Source organism: Calidris pugnax, unplaced genomic scaffold, assembly GCF_001431845.1.
Source record: "Calidris pugnax isolate Ruff unplaced genomic scaffold, ASM143184v1 scaffold24, whole genome shotgun sequence".
Lineage (NCBI taxonomy): Eukaryota > Metazoa > Chordata > Aves > Charadriiformes > Scolopacidae > Calidris > Calidris pugnax.
The window spans coordinates 25,278,129-25,300,466 of record NW_015090922.1 but is presented as its reverse complement, the minus strand read 5'-3'; the positions used below and the strand labels follow the sequence as shown (position 1 = coordinate 25,300,466).

The window sequence follows — 22,338 nt, the reverse complement described above, 5'->3', positions numbered from 1 at the left end:
TCGACAGGCAGGCTGAGAGGTGAGGCCGAGACTCATCTGACACTCGTGACGTGCTCGATAGGAGAGGCAAGGACCTCTGCCCAGGGAAGCTGTTTGCAGACTGCATTTATTTGCTTTGGTTCTTTGACTTTGGTGTTTCACGCCATGCTCCAGTAAATAAAACAGCTCAGGATCCATGAGAGCCATGGCTTGCGAGTACCTCCCGTGTACATCACGTATAGACAAGCACACCTGCCGGTGCGACTTGGAAATAACTGTGCTTTCAGATCCCAAATCCTAGTCTTTCTTTCCAACCAGACAGAGACCCAGTCTCTCGGGAGGTGCTCTGAAACCAGCCCGACCCTGACGATAAAAGCAAAACTGGATATTTTTGATTCTGTGGTTTATTAATGCACCCTCCAATTTTCCCCCACAGCGGAGCTGCAGCCACCAGTGGGGACCCAAGCAGGGTCCCTTCGCTGATACCCATGGAGGTACAGGCTGGTTGCCACAGCCTGGCGTGTGGCTGTGCTGTCCCCCTGGCCTCAGGCTGGACAAGCCCCATGCATCTCAGACAGGAGATGGCCATGTCTAGAGCAGATGCTACAGGAAATGCTGCATCTGCCACTCTTTGTCACCTGGGCTGTAACCCAGGGGATGTGGAAGGGCTGGAGTTGACATTTTCCAGATAAACCATGTATTTTGCAGCTCTACAACGAGCCATACTGAGAGCAAAGGTGCGTCTGCCCCAGGAGTGTGGCTCCAGCAGCTGCCTGTAGTGGGCACCTAGAAAAAATCTGTCTAAACATGAAAAGCCTATAATGATATTTCCTCATGAAACTTTCCAGCCTCCAGCAATTTGAGGCTCAAGGACTTCCTGAGATGGAAGTGATGTTCCTATAGCTAATAGTCGTTGATGGATTTTTTTCTTCCATGAGTTTATCCTTGTAAACTTTTCGCATCCACAGTGTGCAACAGCAAAGCTTTCCTTGGTGGAATTATATGTGGTGTGAAGACAAATCTCTTTTTCATTGTTCTGCACCTGCCCAATCTAATCTCATTCAATTACCCTTTTTCTTGTGCCTCCGAAGCCGCACAGAGTGTCTGGATTTTTATTTGACAAGCACCAGCATGCTGACATGAGAGATCTGCTGAGGGCTGCTGAGCTCCTTCAGTCCTGCCCATCTGAAGCAGCCCCACGTTGCAGTAGAGCCATGCATCGGAATTATTTCTCTCCTTTCCTTAAAAAGAAGCCTGTCCAGGACTGTAGGGCCCAGTTACACCACTGCCAAGCTTTTCCTTAGAAATGATGCCTCACAGCTGTGCATGGAGAGATCTGATGCCGACAGGGCTGCAAGCCAAGATGCCATATCTGAACCTCTCCAAATTTGCAGCGTGCACACCCAGCCTTTGCACTGGGCTGCACTCTGATCAGGTCATAAATCAGCATCTTTAGAGCCTGCTGCCCCCCAGCTGGGCCTTGCAGGGGGCTGAGCAGCTGGAGAAAACCCTGTCCTTCCATAGCCTGCCAAAGTTGTCCTCGTGCAGCATCTTGAACAGCAGCACAGCGATTTCTAGGCTCAAGCCCCTTCTTGTTGAGATGCTATTAGCAGCTGTTATCTTCCAGGCAGCATCAGCTTCTGCTGATTTGGGCTTTTTTCTACCCTTATACCACCCTGCCATTCTACAGCAACACCTTTGGAGAAATTGATCCCCTTCTGCTTGCAAAAATGGGGCGGTTTTTCTCTTAGAGGAAATTGGAGTGTTGATGTAATGTGCAGGAGGGATCTGCTGGGTGATTGTCTGTGGAACCTTTATAGGTGCCCCCCAGCACCAGCCCCAGCTCAACCTGGGGAAGAGGCTGCTGGCGCTGGGGATGGGGACCTGTAGCTGACAAAGGGGTCCCCCCACCACTGCTTGCTTGCTCAGGTGGCAGCAGAGCTTGGCACACAGGCTTTGCCCTTGCATCTTCGCAGCAGCCCCAGCATCTCTGGTGGTGAACAGGAAAGGTGAGAGGGGGCCATTGCTCTTGGAGGTGTAGGCAGCCACAGCCTGCGGATAGGGCTTAAAACTGGCACCAAGAGAGGGGACAGTTGACTGGCACTGACCCAGCTATGGGTGAAAATAAACTCATTTATCCCATTTACTTTAGAAGCATCACCGTGACTGCGCAGCCAAAAGGGATGCGGTCTAAGCAGGGCATCCCTCGGACCACTGCAGAGCCAGGAAGCAGGGAGCATGCAGAAAGCCCTTTTCACCCCAGAATTATCACCCAGGGAGGCTTGAGGCATCTGGCAGGACAGTCCCAGAGAAGCCATGGGTCTCTTGCTGACCCAGCTGAATTGGGAGCAGCCTGTCTGCTGCCTTTGTGAAAGCTGCCCCGCTTTGGCAGAGCCCCCTCAGGCATTGCTGTGGGCACGGCTGGCTGACTTAACCTCCCTCTGCTCTCTGAAATGACACATCCGAACTGGAAAGTAGTTGCATGAGTTTAATTCCCCTGTTTATTTCAAAAACCTTTTTCCTCCCAAAGCCTCCTCAGGACTCAAAGCCTTTCCCGCAAGCACCAGGGAATTATTAGTTGTGTATTATTGTCACGCACAGGCTGCAGGGACTCACTGGTGGGGGAGGCTCAGTGACAGAGATGACATTCCCCCTTCAGCTCCATCCGAGACCCTGGGCCCTGCGGTCCAGGCTGCTGCACACACCCCCGGGGGCAGCAGCCCCCTCGCAGCTCTGCCTGCAGCCCTGGAAGGCGGGAGGGGAGGCAGCATTGCTCCCTGGGTTACCAGCCTGGGCTTGCTGCTCGTTTCCTACATAAGCAGATGGTGCAGAACTACTGTCCTCTCCTTTAAAGCTGCTGTCATGTTTTTCCATGCTGGGGGTTGTCCAGTAACATTTGCTTTCTTTTTTTGTCTCCAACCAGATTGTGGCTGCTATATTTGCTATTGCAGGGATAGTTATGATGACGTACGCTGATGGGTTTCACAGCCACTCCGTTATTGGGATAGCCCTGGTGGTGGGCTCTGCCTCAATGTCTGCTCTCTACAAGGTAAGCACATCTGGGTCTCCCCTTCCAGAAAGATGCCAGTCACCCCTGTTGCTCACATTAACTGCTCCTGCCTTACTTGCAAACCCCCATGCAGTTCAGTGCCACATGCCTTTCTTTGAGGGCCTCTGCCATAAACACACTGACTCTGCAACGCTGCAGTCAGGTCTTCGCTTGCCCTGATGTCTGCCCTCACTTAGGATAAAAACTCCTACTTCCTGGGAAGAATCTTCCCCATGGGGCCCACAGGAGGACTTACAGATGCTCCACCTTCTTGAAAAATGAGGCTGCTTTTCCGTAGGTGCTGGATTCAATTACTCACTCTGGCAGTGCCCTGCAGAGATTTAGCTTCTTTTTCAAGGCACTGTGTTATGTCCCCTTGCCAGTACTCCTTCAGTGGCATATGAGGCCAATGTTGGGCTTAAAGTATTGCTTACCATAGAAATAATCACGTGCTTAAATTCCAAAGCACATGCCTATGAACCAAGGTCTCATCCTGACTGGCCGGGCACACCACACTGTGTGTGAGATGACACACGTTCCTCTCTGCTGGGCAGAGAGCCGTTTCTCTCAGCCTGAGACACGTACGTGTGTTCGCCTCTGTGCTGCTTGTGGTGCTGAGAGTCACAGTTCACAGAGAGGAATAAGCACTTGGAAAGGGCAGTTCCACACCCTGGCTTGGACACGGAGACTGGGATGAGATGTAGACATCTTCATCTGGTCTAATGAATCCCATCGTACCGGTCCTCCAACACGAACTGGCCAGGCAAGCCCAGCGGCCTTAACACAAGCAATATGGGGAGACTCACCAGACTGAGGAGCATCCCTGCGTGTCCCTCAGCGCTGTGCTGCAATCCTTTCTGCTCATGTTTTCAGATCGCCCTGTGTCTCACATAAGGGAGGTCATGAAGTTTCATACAGATTTTTTCCTTTGAAAGAGTATTTCCTTGCCAGACTAGAGATGTGTCCTCCAGACCCAAGGAAATGCCGTGGCTCTGGAGTCATCTGCAGGCAGGGAGGGTTATTGAAGGCTAAAGCCTAGCTCTGCCCTTTTCCCATGGCACCACTGGTCCTTGAGGGGGACAGGGATCTCAGGGCTGTTCCAGCAGTTAGAGGCAGAGCTGGTGCACGGGGAGGTGATGGTGGTGGTGCCAGCAGAATGGTACTTTGCAGTGCGCTCTGTGCACCTGTACAGATGGAGCTGTGCAGCTTGTTCTGCCACAGATACCACTCTGCCACTGCTGCTGCCATTCCGGTCTTGCTTTCCACAGTCTGGCTCAGTTTCCATGGGTTGTGGGTGTCGGAGGGGCAGGCGGATCTGCAGACAGATGAGCTGCACCATATGCAGTTCTGTGGTGGAAAACTGATGCAGACCCCAGACCAGACCCATCCATGGGAGCTCTCTGGATGGGCTGCTTAAATCCTTCATTCCTTCTCTCTTTATCCCTCCTCTACTGACAAACCAAAGCTTTTAAATCCCTCCTCGTGGTCTCATTAGTCAGGCTGTGGCTGGGCTCTGGGCTGCAGGGCTGCTGCTGTGCTGTCATCTGCCTTCTGGGGATGAGTTCTTCTGGACATGCCTATGAACCAAGGTCTCATCCTGACTGGCCGGGCACACCACACTGTGTGTGAGATGACACACGTTCCTCTCTGCTGGGCAGAGAGCCGTTTCTCTCAGCCTGAGACACGTACGTGTGTTCGCCTCTGTGCTGCTTGTGGTGCTGAGAGTCACAGTTCACAGAGAGGAATAAGCACTTGGAAAGGGCAGTTCCACACCCTGGCTTGGACACGGAGACTGGGATGAGATGTAGACATCTTCATCTGGTCTAATGAATCCCATCGTACCGGTCCTCCAACACGAACTGGCCAGGCAAGCCCAGCGGCCTTAACACAAGCAATATGGGGAGACTCACCAGACTGAGGAGCATCCCTGCGTGTCCCTCAGCGCTGTGCTGCAATCCTTTCTGCTCATGTTTTCAGATCGCCCTGTGTCTCACATAAGGGAGGTCATGAAGTTTCATACAGATTTTTTCCTTTGAAAGAGTATTTCCTTGCCAGACTAGAGATGTGTCCTCCAGACCCAAGGAAATGCCGTGGCTCTGGAGTCATCTGCAGGCAGGGAGGGTTATTGAAGGCTAAAGCCTAGCTCTGCCCTTTTCCCATGGCACCACTGGTCCTTGAGGGGGACAGGGATCTCAGGGCTGTTCCAGCAGTTAGAGGCAGAGCTGGTGCACGGGGAGGTGATGGTGGTGGTGCCAGCAGAATGGTACTTTGCAGTGCGCTCTGTGCACCTGTACAGATGGAGCTGTGCAGCTTGTTCTGCCACAGATACCACTCTGCCACTGCTGCTGCCATTCCGGTCTTGCTTTCCACAGTCTGGCTCAGTTTCCATGGGTTGTGGGTGTCGGAGGGGCAGGCGGATCTGCAGACAGATGAGCTGCACCATATGCAGTTCTGTGGTGGAAAACTGATGCAGACCCCAGACCAGACCCATCCATGGGAGCTCTCTGGATGGGCTGCTTAAATCCTTCATTCCTTCTCTCTTTATCCCTCCTCTACTGACAAACCAAAGCTTTTAAATCCCTCCTCGTGGTCTCATTAGTCAGGCTGTGGCTGGGCTCTGGGCTGCAGGGCTGCTGCTGTGCTGTCATCTGCCTTCTGGGGATGAGTTCTTCTGGGGAGAGCCATTTAGATGTGGTGTTGGGGGATATGGTGTAGGGGAGAACTTTGTAGAGAAGGGTAGATGGTTGGACTCAATGATCCCAAGGGTCTTTTCCAACCTAGACAATTCTATGATTCCCAGGGAGGAAGCGGCCCGGTGCTGCGGTTGTGAAGCACAATGTGCTTCACCTGCTCCACCGATCTTCTGGTTTTAGTGTCAAATTTTCCAGAGCTTTTCCTGAAGGGAGCATGCAGAAAAAAGATCAAAGGGTCTAGGCTAGGGTGAGCACCCTTCCCTTTCAGGAGGTACATGGCTAAAGGTGCTGAGTCCCCTTCCACATGGGCTCATTTGGCAGCTGCCCCTGGCTGTGCTCCAGGGGATGCCAGGAGGGAGAAGGCTGGGGGACACAAGCTGCTCTCCACAACCTCACCAGCAGCCATCTCAAGTGTCTGGCAAGCAAGAGAGTTTTAAACCCATGTGTTTTCCTCTTGTAGGTTTTATTCAAACTTCTTTTGGGCAGTGCTAAATTTGGAGAAGCTGCCTTATTCCTGTCCGTGTTAGCTGTCTTCAACGTCCTCTTCGTTACCTGTATTCCCGTCATCCTTTATTTTACCAAAGTGGAGTACTGGAGCTCTTTCGACATCGTTCCTTGGGGAAACCTCTGTGGATTTTCGATTCTCTTATTGAGTGAGTAGACATGGGGCTCTCGGGCTGCTTGGGGTGGATGGTGCCAGAAACTGACTGCTGGTGGCAGCTGCAGATCCCTGCCATACTGCAGCTGTTTGCCCTTCTTCTCAACCTAATTATTAGCTTGAGAAATCATGTAGAGAGTCCCTTCCTAGGTGGCAATGTAGACTCCAATTCTGCTGTTATTACCAAGCCAGGATATTGTGGCCCTCATTAGAAGGTGTTGTGGGACTAAACTGTAAAGCTTGTCCTAACTTCTACTCGTGATCTCTGCCTCACAGAGACAAGTGGCACTTGCCTGGGCTGTGATGGGGAGCAGCCCTCCAGGCAGGGCATTACCTTGGGCCCATCAGCATCCCCCAAACAAGCAGGTTAGGCCAGGCCAGTCAAGGTGGCCTCCACTGAGTTCAGTAATAGCTAATTGCTATTTCTAAAGAGCAGGAAAGTTTTGAAAATGTAAGCGTTGCATAGCGCTGATGGGAATTTAGTAGGTGGCACTGCTGGGCCACCAAGGGAACCCAGCTTGGGAGAGGTGCCAAGCCTTAATCCCAGCCTTAATGATTAATGGTCATCAGTTCTAAAAACAGAAGTGTGATGCTGTTCCTTGTTAAACTAGATGTGTTGACTGTGCTGCTACAGTTGGCTCCTGAACTGGATGACAGTATCACATCTCCTAAAACTTTGATTTCTACTGGAAATAGCCCTTCTCCATCCCCATCTTGAGTCCCAGATCCTTTTACCCTGAACAGTCACAGCACTTGGCTCTAGAAGTACCTCCAGTTTACTTATCTGTGGACTCAGTGGAAGTTTTCTGTAAGGAAGCAGTGCAGAGCTTGGCAAGCGATCCCTGGGGCGTGCAATGTATAGGTACTGCTAGAAAACAGTCAGAGCCCCAGCTGCTGACAAGGTCAGTATTGGCAAGGCTGTCCTGACTTTGCTAAAGCTGATCAACAAGGGTGAATTTGGTCCAAGCAATTGTTAATTTGTTGTAAGACACTCCATGAATAGTATGTGGTATTACAATGGAGTGATATTATAATCATTCAGTTGTAATGATACTGTAATGATATTATAATGATAATATAATTTCATTGTATGAAATTGTATTTAGCAAGTTCCTGTCTGGAAGAAGGTTAGATTTCCACTTGCAGCTGGAGGCAGCTTTTTCATTAAAAGAAGTATCCAGCCAGAAGCGACTGCTTGGCTGAAATCTCCCAGGTGACAGTGTTTAGTCTTGCAGCAGGGCAGTGGATCCCTGCAGAGAGTGGGAGTCACTGCGTGTTACGCTGAGAGACAGGCTGTACCCCTGATCCCGCCACTGCACCCCAGTGGGATATAGAATTCCCTGGGAACAGCAATGTCTCAGGCAGACAGGAATGCAGCAGACAGGGGCCTGTCCACAGGTATCTTCCAGGAGTAACAACAGAAGCTGTTGCCTTCTATATAAACAACATACAGAGGGAGTAATAAAGTGTAAAGGTTTCAAGTGACATTCCCTCTTCCTCGTTTCACTGTACTAAAAGATGTTTTTCTTTCCTTTCTTTTTCAGCATTCAATATTCTACTAAATTTTGGGATTGCTATCACCTACCCCACTTTGATTTCTCTTGGAATTGTACTGAGCGTCCCAGTGAATGCGGGTAAGAATTTCTGCCTTGCATCTTAATGAACACATTAAATCTGTGCTCTTTGAAATACACAACAGGGATAAAAGCAAATAGCTTTATTAAACACGTTTTGCATCTTCTCTCAAAGACTCACAAAGATGACACTGATTAAAAATGTATACTTTGTGTTAAATATGTAATGTATAACATTACATAAATGTTCATCATCTCTAGAATTTCTTTTCCACTTACTGTCCAAAGAAGCCAGCATACTGAAAAAAAAAAAACACCTAGATTTGAAGTCATGCTTCTCATGGATGAGTAGAAATCAATTCTTAATAATTTAGTTCAAGGCAGGCTTAACACTAAATTGAAACAAATAGAAGTGCTTACATTTTAGAGCAAATATGTATTAGTAATTCTGCTTGCCTTGGTAAATAACATTGCAGGTGTTCATCAAGTACACTGGGGCATTCAACTGGTACATTGTCAGTTTTCTGAACTTTAGGGAAGGCCAAGAGACTGCAGAGCCCTAGAGGCTCCACAGTCATGTTCTCCTGCACCAGCCAGCCCTCAGAGCCAGGGAGGCAAGGGGGAGGGAAGGGGATACCTAATGCTTTCTCATGTAATAACACCCGTTCAATGTTCCACACAGTTGTTGATCACTACACCAGTGAAATTGTCTTCAACAGTGTCCGAGTAATTGCCATCATCATTATTGGCCTGGGCTTCCTCCTGCTGCTCTTGCCAGAGGAATGGGATGTCTGGGTAATAAAGCTCCTCACGCGTCTCAAAGTCCGGAAGAAGGAAGAAATCCCTGAAGGAAATGGAGACATTGCTTCAGGACTGCCTAACAAAAGCCGGAGAACTCGCCCCTCCATGTCATCCTTTGCTCATTAAATGCTCTTTTTACCAAAACTTTGTGGTTAACCTTATATATGATGACGCAAAGGTCTTTTCTTGGGAAGAAGCACACCTGTCCAACATGGTGTACATACCTGTACAGTTTTGATATGATCACCATCTAAGGCATCGAGTCTTGGCATGTCCAGTTTGCTTGTACTTTTTTCACATCAGACCTTTCACTTAAGTAGTACACTGAAAAAAAAAAACAACAAACCTGCAAACCAAGAACCTCTCTTCTCTTTTTAAATGAATGTAATATATAGTCAAAATATATTATTTGCATAGGTTATTTTAAAGAATGATTTTCATGAAAAGCAGGGCAGACATTTTGAACATTAGGTACCGAATGATGCATTGCACACTGTGATTTAAAAGAAACAAATGCTATGCTACATCACACGTTTATTTTTGACCAGAGCTGTACTCTAAAAGTTTTCAAGGAACCAAAAGGGAATCTTTTTGGGGACAGGAAGATGGGGGAAAGAGTGGAAGGAAGGAGGTTTGGAAATCACTTTATGTAGACGAGCGCATGTTGCGCTGCAACCAGGAGAAAATTCAAGTGCTACAAATGCATGCACTAAAGCACTAGAGAGAAAGCAGTTTAGAGCCCAGATCTCCTTATTCTGCACATGACTGTAGTCCATGTTTAAAATCATGCAAGAGAAATCCAGTGCCTTCTACACAACTCTTGTCTTTATCCACGCAGAACCAGGTCCCACCGCGAGGCCCTTGCTTGCGATGGCAGGGCTCGGGCTCGCAGCCCCGGGGGACCCCAAATTCCCACTGACACCAGGACGTGCTCCCCCATATGTGCCGTGGCTTCTGTGGGAGTGCAGGGCCCAGGGGACTGCAAGTTTGCGTGCAGGAGACCTGGCTCTCTTCTCACTAGCACAGGTTTTTCCCCTGTGTGGAGCTGCGCTTGCCCAACACCAGTGTGAGGAAGGGGAAGTCTTGGTCATGTGTGGGACAATCCGACCGAAAATGATCAAAGGGGCTGGCAAGAGCGTGGTTGCTGAGGTACAGTCTGAGAGCACGGACTAAGGGGGTGAATCGCCAGTTGCTTTTACTCCATAATTGTGAGTGTTAAGAGTTAAAAATGTAAGATATTTACATCAAATGTAACACTTTTTATGAACCTTGTAAGCACCAGGATGTTTACTTACGCGATTTTGGTTCGCCATTAAATTTCTATCTGTGATAGATCACATGCTATGTAAAAAGGGGGGGGGAAAGGTTATAGTTTACTATTTTTGAAGTTTACATTGTTGCATACAAAATTAAAAGTGTTCTTTTGAACTGCTGCCATAGCCTAAGAGTCCCTGCTGCCACTGAGGCCCTCTTTGTCTCAGGCAGGGGTGGCATCCACTTTAAAACATTTTAGCAAATCAACTTCAGATTCCATTACCTGTTTGGCAAAGCTAAATAATAAAAGATTTTAAACTCACCTTCAGCCAATGCTATCTGTTTCCTTCTCTTGACTACATCTTTATTCCAGTGTTATTGTGGGTCGTCTTCAGCCAAAGCGATCAGAAGGGAAAGACACAATCAGCAAAGCAACCAAGCCCAGTCTCTCCTCAACACAAAAGTCTTCTCTAGACTTCCTGGACAAATCCATCCTGGGGTCTCATGTTCGGCATGTCAGGAAACACGTGTCTGGCAGAAGTAGATCAAAGGAAAAGCTAACCTTTTGGAACCATCGGTGAGCAGCCATACATGCATATGCTAACAGGTATTTAAGGACTATGGATGGGACATGAGTTTGTACATTAATAATTAGGCCCTAGTCCAGCCCGTGTGCTGTTCCCTACATATTTCTTCATGGCCAAACAGACACTAAAGATTTGCTACCAGAGATTACGTGCGCAAGCTAAAAATCAGACTATGGGAAGCTGCTCACAAGCACTGTTCCATCCAGGGTTACACAAATAAAATTTTTAATCTATTTCTTTGGGAAGGAGAGGAGGGTAAGGCACAGGGCAGGAGTGCAGGTACAACTCTAATAATTGGTTTGAAGGGTACACACAGGCTTAGAGTTTTCTCCATCTTCCTGCACATGATTTTGTCATCCTCAAAGTACCCCACACCGCTCCCAAGTCCCCTGTCTTGGGGGAAAGGCCAGAGAATAAAGCACAAACAGTCCTTCCATTTTCCATAGTCCCAATAAGTGGCATCTTCTGTCATCACTGCACTCCATTTGCCTGTGTGTTTGGTGCAGCTTGGTAGGTACCCAAAAGGTTCTAAATGCCACCTTAAAAAATGCAACTAAAGTGTGTTTATGACTAAAATGGCAGCAGATTTTTTAACATTCAGTACAGATTGGGGGTGGGGGAGGCACGAATTTATGCACCCGAACGGAAAGTACCATCAGTAAAACTCTGACTTACCAGATGCAACTGTCATTGCTTCTGTTGGCTCATCCTTCCTGAGAACAGGCTAAATGCATGCAAGGGCTGAGATTTCAAGCAGCAATATATTACAATTTCTCTCCCAAATAGGAGCTGAAAAAACTAAATTATCCATGTTAAGCAATGCTGAACTACACATAGACCTATGGGTAGTCTACACCTAGAACTCAGATGAAGTGACCTATATTTCTTCAGGCAAAATGTTGCTTTAAAGCACCTGACTTGGCAGCGAGCAGCTGCTTAGCAAAACCTTCTGGACACTGAAGCCCAGGGTGTGACTAGGAGAATGTCAAGAAAACAGTACATCCCTATCAGTAAGCACATGCATCTATAACTGCCAAAGCTTCATAGATCTGAAGCTGAGGAATGAAAAGAACTGGAGTCATTGGCTCCCACCAGAAGGACAAGAGAGCAAACCCTTCTGAGAAAGCATTAGATGCAACCAGGCGACCCTTCAGGTGAGGGTAATATTGAACCCTCCTGATCTTGGATAGTTAAAGCACTCCCAGGACAAATTCAGCACCTTGGAGGTGACGGCTGAGTAGTGGCAGGCTCCTCTGCTTGCCCTCATGGGCTAAAGGACTGTGAGCAATCCCTGCAGCACCCTGCGAGTCAGACCACAGCTGGCCTGTATGGACCCCACGCAGCTCTGCAGGGCTGTATCTGCTCTGTAGAAGAGAGCAACACAAGCCTGGAACCAGGACTTTTACCCCACCCTGGCCGCCTCAAACCTCCTCCTGAGGCAGAACTACATCTCTCTGTAGCATCAAAGACACCAGGCAGCAAGGTCTGAAGCTGGTCTCCTGCCTCATCACTGTGTGGCTCCTACCCCTGCATAGCACTGCCAGCCACCAGTGTGTACCCTTGTTCAAGGGCTGACCTGAATCCTCAGCTTTCTGTCCCCAACTTAGTCCTCACAAAGTGTCTTGGCTCCTTCAGCAAAGGGGGAAACAAATAGTGATCCACTGAGCTTGTTAAAACAGCAAGTTGAAAAAAAAAAATCTCAGGAAAGTAAATAGCAGCACCAGACCCCACTGCAGGTGCCAGCTTTTGCTGCACACAGTACAGCAGTGAAGAATCCATGGGAAAGAACAGCAGTTCTCCCCCTCCCTTGCACATCTTTCTCCTTGGCCTGTTGTCTGTAGTTGTCTCCTGCTGCTACCTTTATCATAATCTTTTATTGTAACTCCCCACGGTGACTGCATGAGCCTTTCATCAGCATATGAGTCACAGCTGGGCTTATTTTTAAAAAAGTCTCCTGTTCTTCTGTCTAGGATGGTTGTTTTCATATCAGTAGTCTTCACAAAAGTAGCTATGAAAGGCAGAAATCTAATCACAATACTCAACGGTTGAACAGAAGACAACGAAACCAACATGTAGCTATACTGGTTTGAGGGTTAAGGGCAGGCTAGCAGGACTTGCAGATCACCAAGTTCTGGGGCTGAATTAATGCCTTCTGTAAGGTCAGGGACAAATGATGCATCCCCAGCTCTCCAGAGTGCTCTGTAACAAAGCTAGTGCAATATTGAGTTGGTCGGGGTTAATACAGACAGTATCTTCAATCTCTAGGGAAGATAACATCACCAGGTGGACACCATTTCTGGTCAAAACCCTTTCTGCTACTGTACCTGCAGGCCTGCAAAGCCACTGAAAAGTGAAGGTTTCCCTGTGCAGTGAATACAGAAGTCTTAATTGGCTTGCATAGCTCTGGATCATATTCCCAATAAACTCACAAGTCTGCACAACAGAAACACACATGAAACACTCCTCCTCTGCACTGAAAGGGATGTCACAGGTCTCCAGCACTTCAGAAGCCCTAGGAACAGCATCAATCACCAGCCTGAGCTACACAGACTCAGAAAGCAGGCTGAGGCCGGGGTGGTTCTTCAAGGAATTGGGGAAGAACAGCAGACAGAAGCAATGCAGCTGCTGTGAAGCAGAAGCACAGGAGAGCTGCTGATGGGATCAGGACAGAAATGCCTTTTGGGAGAGGCTTTCCAGGGGAAGATGTCCACCTGCCCCTTGCTACAACTCCAGTATGAAGAAATGGGGTCTGTGCACTTGCTGTAAAGTCATAAACTATGGGGAGTTTGGCTTCACGTCCCTGATTTGTGCTACAGAAAGGATGGGGTCCTTTCGGGCCTCCAAACCTGAGCTACTTCTTGGCAAAGGCCAAGGCTAAGAAGCTTCTTTCACAGTCCAGCCCTCGTGCAAGCTGTCTTTGCAGAAACTGCCAGCAGTAATGGATTTTGATGGATGAGTTTAATTAGCACATCGTTACTAAAAGAGAAGCAATTAGATTTTCTTCTTCAGCTGGCATGTTCTAGGGCATTTCCATAATAACCTGCACCTTATCTAAAAATCCTGAACATTAGAAAGGGACATAAGAAAAAAAGGAGCTGAAAGATCTTGTAAAAGAAAAAAAAAGGAAGTCAAATTCCCACCTGCAGCCTAAAAGCCTTCTTTTAAGATGAAACCACATTCCTAAGGGCAGGGCCAGTAGCTCAAACTAAGGTGTCTGAAAATAATAAGCCTCATATTTGTTTCTTCCACCTGAAAGTCTGTTAGAGGGGTCTTAATATATGCACAAGGTCATTCTAAAAAAGGTAGTGATCAGTATTTCTCCATGTACATCACAGATACCGAGAAGCTGATCGCATCCTAGTGTAATGAAGAGTGAAACATACAAGGAGAGCTACAATTCTGGAAAAAGCTTAAACAAAGGAGATGGTGGAGCTCACATTAGTAGCAAACCTGTTAAATGCAATTTCTCTGCAACTGTCTAGAGACATTTCGTTAATCCTACTGCTGAGCTAGATGATCTCTTCAGAAGACACAAAAGATTTTTCCATCTCTTCATCTCCATCTCTCCCTCTACTTCTAGATTCAGTCCACCTAACATCTCAAGACATCTCAGTGCATTGATTGGGAACAACAGCAATCAACCTGTAGAGCATCTTTCACTCAAATGGAGAGAACTAAAGTAGATGTATTTTAACAGAGCTTTCCACCATAAATTGAGAATCTTTTTGATGAGTGACAACAGTCAATTTAGAGACCCTTATCACTATTTTAGACTTTTTCACCATGCCGTTGCCTCATGTCTATTAATGCTGAATGCCACCAGCTATTTTGCTGCCTTGCCACATGACAGTGAGAGATCCTCTCTCAGTTTTAGTCTTGACTCTCCTGAATCAGTAAAAAAGTATGGTCACAAAATGTTTTTTTGACCAATCATTTATGAGTACATAGAAGACGACTGGCCTCAGCACAGGTCCTTTGGTAATCTCTCTCCTTTTAAACAGCAACAATTTATTCCTGCTTTTTGTTTCCTTCCTCCCTAACCAGTTATTAGCCCACAAGAAAACCTTCTGGTTTGATCCACAGCAGCTTAATTTCTTTGGTAAGAAGCCTCATTAGAAACTCTTCAGAAATCTAAGTGCACTATTTCCTATTCTCTAAAGAAAAAGGGCCAAGGTGAGTCTGTGGAAAGTCATCCATCCTTCACACTCCTTTTAACATGAAAGAACAAGACTACCAAGAGACTGAGACTTCTTCTCTGCCTTTCCATAGGGAAGGCCGCCCTCACTAACTTCTGCAGCCAAGGCAGCCACCAACTCCCAACTCCACCTTCTGCACATCACAACTGACCCAGATGCTTAAAAGATTCTTATAAGATCCTTAAGAGAATCCTAAAAGCTGGATTCCAGTGCGGTCCAAGCAGCAGGATTTGTAAGGACTTACAAAATGTGAACTTCAGCTTGGATTTCCTGCCTTGTTGGCTATGAGCATACATTATTGGCAAGTAAAGATAGCTGTGCTGTCTCCCAGCGACAGGTCTCACTGTCTCTCTGCCTTCTGAAGCTGCCAAGTCTTCAATGACAGCAGCCTAGTTGCAGAATAAGTTGTGTAATACTCTCCTTGAGATTTTTGGCCAATTTTACATTTTAAATGCCTTCCTGACTTGTAAACATCTCTCATTGTGCAAATTTGGATTCGGTCAATGGCATGTCACTTGCTAGCTTGGCTATTAAGAAAACTGACATTTATCTTGGGAACAAATACTCACCATGTTTGAGAACTATGTGGCTTTTGTGCACAAGCAATTCCATCTGGTACAGTACACCTACGCTTCACAGACAATGTTTATAGTGAAATAAGGCAATCAGTGCAGCTGATGGATTATTAAATACAATACCTGAATGCAAGCATGCAGCTGGATTTTTGATAGAGAATTCTAGGACGTGTTTCAGTCTCTCAGAGAACTAGGAACCACTTCTTTGCATTTAGTACATAACATGCCACAGTACACATCCAAATGAAACTCAAAAGACAAGTTTTCTTCTTCCACTTACATAGCTTTGAAAAATTGAGTCTGCTTGTAGAACAGGCAGGCTCCCAATTTCCCATCTAGCTTTCTTGCAAAAAGCTGAGCATCAACACTGCTGCAAAGCAAGCTTGTCTCATCCTCGGTGGGCCTGAAGAATTACTAATTAGGAGCCGGCAGAAGAGTAAGAATTAGTCAGACTTCCCACCTTACCATCGCCTGCTTTTCCTAAAATACTCTTTTTTCTGTTTTCTTCCTTCTCTAACCACTGAACAAAAATGGAATATTGGCATTAAAAACAAGTGCCTATAATTAATGCAAACGACTTCATCACCTTAAAAGAATCCTAAACCTGCAGTTGTTGTTTTTTCTTCATCGTAATCATCACTCCTCTCAGCAGCCTAGTGATTTTCAGACACTGTTCCACAGAGTACTCCCCTGATATCCACAAAAGGTCACAAAGACAAGCAAGCCTCATCTCAGCAGGCTTCAGATCACTAAACATACCAGCCTGCATAGATGGCTTAGTCCTTCCAAATCCCCTCCAGTGCTACCTGATGAACCCTCACACCCTGACCCTCAGTCCTCTGATCCATGCAGAGCTACCGCAGAAAGCTGCAGCAGCCTCCATTTCTGTCTCTCCCTCAGTGTCCCAAGCCATGTGCTTAATTCTCTACCTTCGTGTCACATTGGCACTCCCTAGTGCAGGGATCCTCATCACAACACTCAGCCAAGACAGCATTATGAGGAAATCAAGGTAAGAGCCCCAACACACATCTAGTTGAAAAATAAAGTGATAATACACATTTGCTTAGGGATTTAGAAAATTGATTTGCTAACGCTGCCAAACAAAAGCTACAGTTTTCTTTCTCCTCATACACTCCTCTTTCTTTATTCATTCAAAAGCCTGAATCTTTGCTAACTCATCCAAAGAAAAAATCAACATGAAGTCTTTATGAAATAATAGAGGAGTACTTTGTGTAAGGCCACATATCTTAAACTTTTAGAATCTAATAAGCCTCTTTCTGATCTTTCTTTGCAACTATTTGGTATTAAATGCAATGTTATGTAAACAGAAAGTTTTCTTTATAGACATAGATAATTTAGTATTATCTGTGGCTACTAAATAATTAACTCATTAACTAAGGAACTAATTAGCTGCCTGCCAGTTCTTAAGCAATTCTTTTACGAAATTCAGAAAATCATTGCTCAAAATATCAGTGGTCTTTTCTGAAGCCTGATTCTTCAAGAGAGCTACTTAGTTTTTAAAAGATTTTTGAAAAGCTATTTTAAAGATTAAAATTACCTTTTCTGTTAAAGAAGGACCTGTTGGAAAGAGAACTTAAGTCTCACTGAACCCTAATAAACCGCAAAAATAACCTCAGAAAGCAACATAAGGAAGACTTTAAACAATAAAGACATATAAATGTTTCCCCTCCACCAGAACAAAGAGTGTTTCTACACTTGCCTTTGCAGATGACTTCTTCAAAGCTGAAGTTACTGCCAAGAGTAATCCATGAGGGTCTTCAGCCAGTAAAAGGATGAAAGTAGAATCTGAAATTTGGTGACACAGGATCTCAAGAGATCCACTCAGAGAGACGCTTGATGTTCAATTGTTTAAGGAATCTCTGTTAAAACATTTCAAAGAGGAGCAGAAAGAGGTGATTACTGTTTGCAGTTCATGGTGTTTCTTTGCTTAATTTCTTCAATTTCTTAATAATAAAACCAGGCACAATTAATCAAAGGAGTCAGTTACATCCTTAATTGACATCTGAGAAGCAAGAAAGAAAATCATATAAAAACATATAGTTCTCTCACACTACATATTCTTTAAATTTTTATTAAGAAAAACTGCTTGGTGCTGAACAACGGAAGTGAATGTCCCAGGTTACCTCAGGTAAGATTTTGTTATTATTTCCAGCAAAATAAGTAGTTGGACACGGGGCTATATTGCTTAAAGAACTTGATTTTAAAACCCAGTTCCCTGAAAATCTGTTACAGATAAGGATCACCTATCAGAATCTCTAAATGCAAGAAAAACAAATTAATTGACCTCCTGGTCTAAGGACAAAGCTGAACACAGCTATAGTACACCAAGAAGGGCTTGCATTATTAGTCCCATGGCCACCCATAACATACTAATTGCTTCCAAAGTGAAAGGAGAAATCATTATGGTTGCCAATACATAATCTGCTTGTCAAATTCCAATTAAATATGGAGTAAGTGAGGAGAGACCTGTTAGATGTTAACTGGAAGGTAAAGCACACACAATGCTGTATCCCAATTAGCAGGAACAGAGACAAAAGAGTCTGAGAGCTGAACCTCTGTATAAACTCCACATGATTCACTTTAACACATTGCTGGCAAGAGTTTCAGTGGGAGACAGGCATCTATTTCTATAACATCTATCTCACTAACTGCTAAATGGAAATGTAATTCAAATGCTTCAACTGTGGCAACCAGTGCACCTAACAAATCTGGAATTTTTTTGCCTCCCATCTTTCTAGAACATTTACCTCTGCCTGGCTATTATAAATATCCTGTTAATTACTTCCTGGGCACATTTCCCAAAAATAAGACACTAATGATACTTAGAATTGGCTAACTAACAACAAAAAAATCCACCTCCTTATGATAGCAGTTTAACCAAATGGAAATATTGCCATTAAAAATGTATTAGATAAATTTGTCTTTTTTTTTTTCTATTCATAGAAGCATCGAATCATCTATTTCTGCACTTTCTAAAGCCAGGTCACCACATTTCTGTAATATCCATTACACAGAGTTATTTACAATTGTCTCCAGTGAGTATTTCTTGGGCTACAGGTCATTAAAGAAAAAACTATTTATCACAAATATCCCAGATGTGCTATTTGGGCCTTGTGATTAATTATATATAATCACATTATCCCCTCTGTTTTGTCAATGTAGTGACTAAACAACATTACATGCACCATAAATTTTGAAATCTAAAACACAACTGACATTTCTTATTATCACATTTCAGTCTTGAGACTTAACATTAATTTTCTTTTCAATATTCATGCTTGTAAAAGCTTGTTTCACAAAAGCTTGAGCGTAAAAGGGTCGTAAGTAAGCTGTAATATAAATTTACTTCTATATTAATTCTTTTCAATGGAAACATACAATTGAAGTTCTACTTTCGGAGTGACTACCACTCACCTTAAACCCCCTGTTCCATTAAAAAGTAAATTACTGAATTTCTATCTCTTACCTATCATAGTCTAGCAAACAGAAGGTAGTTAAGCAAATAGGCAGGGACGAGAACGCGGACTGTGTTATATACTGTACAGCGTACAGCAGCAGTCACATTCACTTGGCTCTAATAAAGTATTCCTTCCAAGGGCTTGGTTAGGTATTTTGAGAAACAAAGTCCCCTCAAACCTGGCTGGCTTGCAGGGGGCTCTGCTGAAGAACTGCAAATTCTTGGTCTTCTTTTAAAATACCTTTCCTTGTATTCAGATGAGTGAGCCCCCTGCAAGGAGAACATGGAAAGCATGCCCACCACCACCAGCCAGAACCATTACCTCATGCTAAGGAAGAAACCTGGCTCAGCAACACCCACTCCCTGACCTGGCTGCCAAGCAGCCTGACGTACCAGAAGGAGCACTGGCTATCACAGAATCATACAACAGTTTGGGTTGGAAGGGACCTTAAAAGGTCATCTAGTCCAATCTCACCTGCAATGAGGAGGGACATCTTCAACTAGATCAGGTTGCTCAGAGTCCCATCCAACCGCAACTTGAATCTTTCCAGGGATGGTGCATATATCACTCTGGGCAACCTATAGCAGTGTTTCACCACCCTCAATGTAAAAAATGTCTTCCTTACAGTCTAAATCCTCCTCTTTTACTTTAAAACCATGACCCTTGTCCTATTGCAACAGGCCCTACTAAAATGTTTGTCCACATCTTTCTTATAACCCCCCTTTAAGTTCTGGAAGGCAGCAATAAGGTCTTGCCAGAGAGCCTTCTCTTCTCCAGGCTGAACAACCCCAACTGTCTCAGACTGTCCTCATAGGAGAGGTACCCCATTTTTGTGGCCCTCCACTGGAACTGCTCCACCAGGTCCATGTATTTCCTGTCCTGAGGGCTCCAGTGCTGGATGCAGTACTCCAGGTGAGGTCTCATGAGACTATAGAGGAGCAGAATCGTCTCCCTCAACCAGCTGGCCAAGATTTTTTTGATGCAGCCCAGGATACTCTTATTATTCTTTGTGTCCCTTGCCAAGTTCAGCTCCAGCTGCACCTTGGCCTTCCTGACCCCATCCCTACACAACTGGGCAAAGTCTCTACAGTCTTCCCAGGATACCTGTCCTGGTTTCCTGTGTATCTCTTTCTTGCCCCTTAATTTGCCAAGCAGGTCTTGACTCAGCCATGCCAGTCTCTTGCTCTGCTTTCCCAATTTCTTACACCTGGGGCTCAAGAGCTCTTGTGCTCTATGAAAACTATCCTTAAAGATCTGTTAGCTCTGTTCTGCTCCCTTGTCCCTTAGGACAGTTGCCTAGGGGGTTCTGTTGACTAACTCCTTGAAGAGCTAGCAGTTTGCTTTCCTAAAATTCAGGCTCCTGACTTGACTCTTTGCCTGACCCATTGACCTCAGGGCTGTGAACTAACAACAAAAAAATCCACCTCCTTATGATAGCAGTTTAACCAAATGGAAATATTGCCATTAAAAATGTATTAGATAAATTTGTCTTTTTTTTTTTCTATTCATAGAAGCATCGAATCATCTATTTCTGCACTTTCTAAAGCCAGGTCACCACATTTCTGTAATATCCATTACACAGAGTTATTTACAATTGTCTCCAGTGAGTATTTCTTGGGCTACAGGTCATTAAAGAAAAAACTATTTATCACAAATATCCCAGATGTGCTATTTGGGCCTTGTGATTAATTATATATAATCACATTATCCCCTCTGTTTTGTCAATGTAGTGACTAAACAACATTACATGCACCATAAATTTTGAAATCTAAAACACAACTGACATTTCTTATTATCACATTTCAGTCTTGAGACTTAACATTAATTTTCTTTTCAATATTCATGCTTGTAAAAGCTTGTTTCACAAAAGCTTGAGCGTAAAAGGGTCGTAAGTAAGCTGTAATATAAATTTACTTCTATATTAATTCTTTTCAATGGAAACATACAATTGAAGTTCTACTTTCGGAGTGACTACCACTCACCTTAAACCCCCTGTTCCATTAAAAAGTAAATTACTGAATTTCTATCTCTTACCTATCATAGTCTAGCAAACAGAAGGTAGTTAAGCAAATAGGCAGGGACGAGAACGCGGACTGTGTTATATACTGTACAGCGTACAGCAGCAGTCACATTCACTTGGCTCTAATAAAGTATTCCTTCCAAGGGCTTGGTTAGGTATTTTGAGAAACAAAGTCCCCTCAAACCTGGCTGGCTTGCAGGGGGCTCTGCTGAAGAACTGCAAATTCTTGGTCTTCTTTTAAAATACCTTTCCTTGTATTCAGATGAGTGAGCCCCCTGCAAGGAGAACATGGAAAGCATGCCCACCACCACCAGCCAGAACCATTACCTCATGCTAAGGAAGAAACCTGGCTCAGCAACACCCACTCCCTGACCTGGCTGCCAAGCAGCCTGACGTACCAGAAGGAGCACTGGCTATCACAGAATCATACAACAGTTTGGGTTGGAAGGGACCTTAAAAGGTCATCTAGTCCAATCTCACCTGCAATGAGGAGGGACATCTTCAACTAGATCAGGTTGCTCAGAGTCCCATCCAACCGCAACTTGAATCTTTCCAGGGATGGTGCATATATCACTCTGGGCAACCTATAGCAGTGTTTCACCACCCTCAATGTAAAAAATGTCTTCCTTACAGTCTAAATCCTCCTCTTTTACTTTAAAACCATGACCCTTGTCCTATTGCAACAGGCCCTACTAAAATGTTTGTCCACATCTTTCTTATAACCCCCCTTTAAGTTCTGGAAGGCAGCAATAAGGTCTTGCCAGAGAGCCTTCTCTTCTCCAGGCTGAACAACCCCAACTGTCTCAGACTGTCCTCATAGGAGAGGTACCCCATTTTTGTGGCCCTCCACTGGAACTGCTCCACCAGGTCCATGTATTTCCTGTCCTGAGGGCTCCAGTGCTGGATGCAGTACTCCAGGTGAGGTCTCATGAGACTATAGAGGAGCAGAATCGTCTCCCTCAACCAGCTGGCCAAGATTTTTTTGATGCAGCCCAGGATACTCTTATTATTCTTTGTGTCCCTTGCCAAGTTCAGCTCCAGCTGCACCTTGGCCTTCCTGACCCCATCCCTACACAACTGGGCAAAGTCTCTACAGTCTTCCCAGGATACCTGTCCTGGTTTCCTGTGTATCTCTTTCTTGCCCCTTAATTTGCCAAGCAGGTCTTGACTCAGCCATGCCAGTCTCTTGCTCTGCTTTCCCAATTTCTTACACCTGGGGCTCAAGAGCTCTTGTGCTCTATGAAAACTATCCTTAAAGATCTGTTAGCTCTGTTCTGCTCCCTTGTCCCTTAGGACAGTTGCCTAGGGGGTTCTGTTGACTAACTCCTTGAAGAGCTAGCAGTTTGCTTTCCTAAAATTCAGGCTCCTGACTTGACTCTTTGCCTGACCCATTGACCTCAGGGCTGTGAACTCCACCAATGCATGATCACTGCAGCCCAAGGCTGCCTCCAATCTTGAAGTCACTGAGTAGCT

The 22,338-nt window shown here is 45.3% G+C and overlaps 1 protein-coding gene and 1 long non-coding RNA gene across 2 annotated transcripts in view; one reads left to right on the top strand and one right to left on the bottom strand.

Moving 5' to 3' along the window:
• The window catches only part of SLC35F3 (solute carrier family 35 member F3), a 112,659-nt gene extending 102,329 nt beyond the window's left edge, over positions 1 to 10,330 (top strand). Inside the window, exons 4-7 of the mRNA XM_014950844.1 lie at positions 2,903 to 3,028; positions 6,182 to 6,374; positions 7,924 to 8,013; positions 8,636 to 10,330. Of these exons, the coding sequence (XP_014806330.1) occupies positions 2,903 to 3,028; positions 6,182 to 6,374; positions 7,924 to 8,013; positions 8,636 to 8,880 (654 nt within the window). The 3' untranslated portion in view covers positions 8,881 to 10,330. The remainder of the gene's footprint in view (positions 1 to 2,902; positions 3,029 to 6,181; positions 6,375 to 7,923; positions 8,014 to 8,635) is intronic.
• LOC106893137 lies at positions 8,105 to 10,535 on the bottom strand. Its single transcript, XR_001412998.1, has 3 exons — positions 10,332 to 10,535; positions 8,979 to 9,078; positions 8,105 to 8,797 (listed from the first exon to the last, which is right to left on the bottom strand). It is a non-coding gene; the product is annotated as an uncharacterized LOC106893137 (long non-coding RNA).
• Positions 10,536 to 22,338: the final 11,803 nt, after the last annotated feature.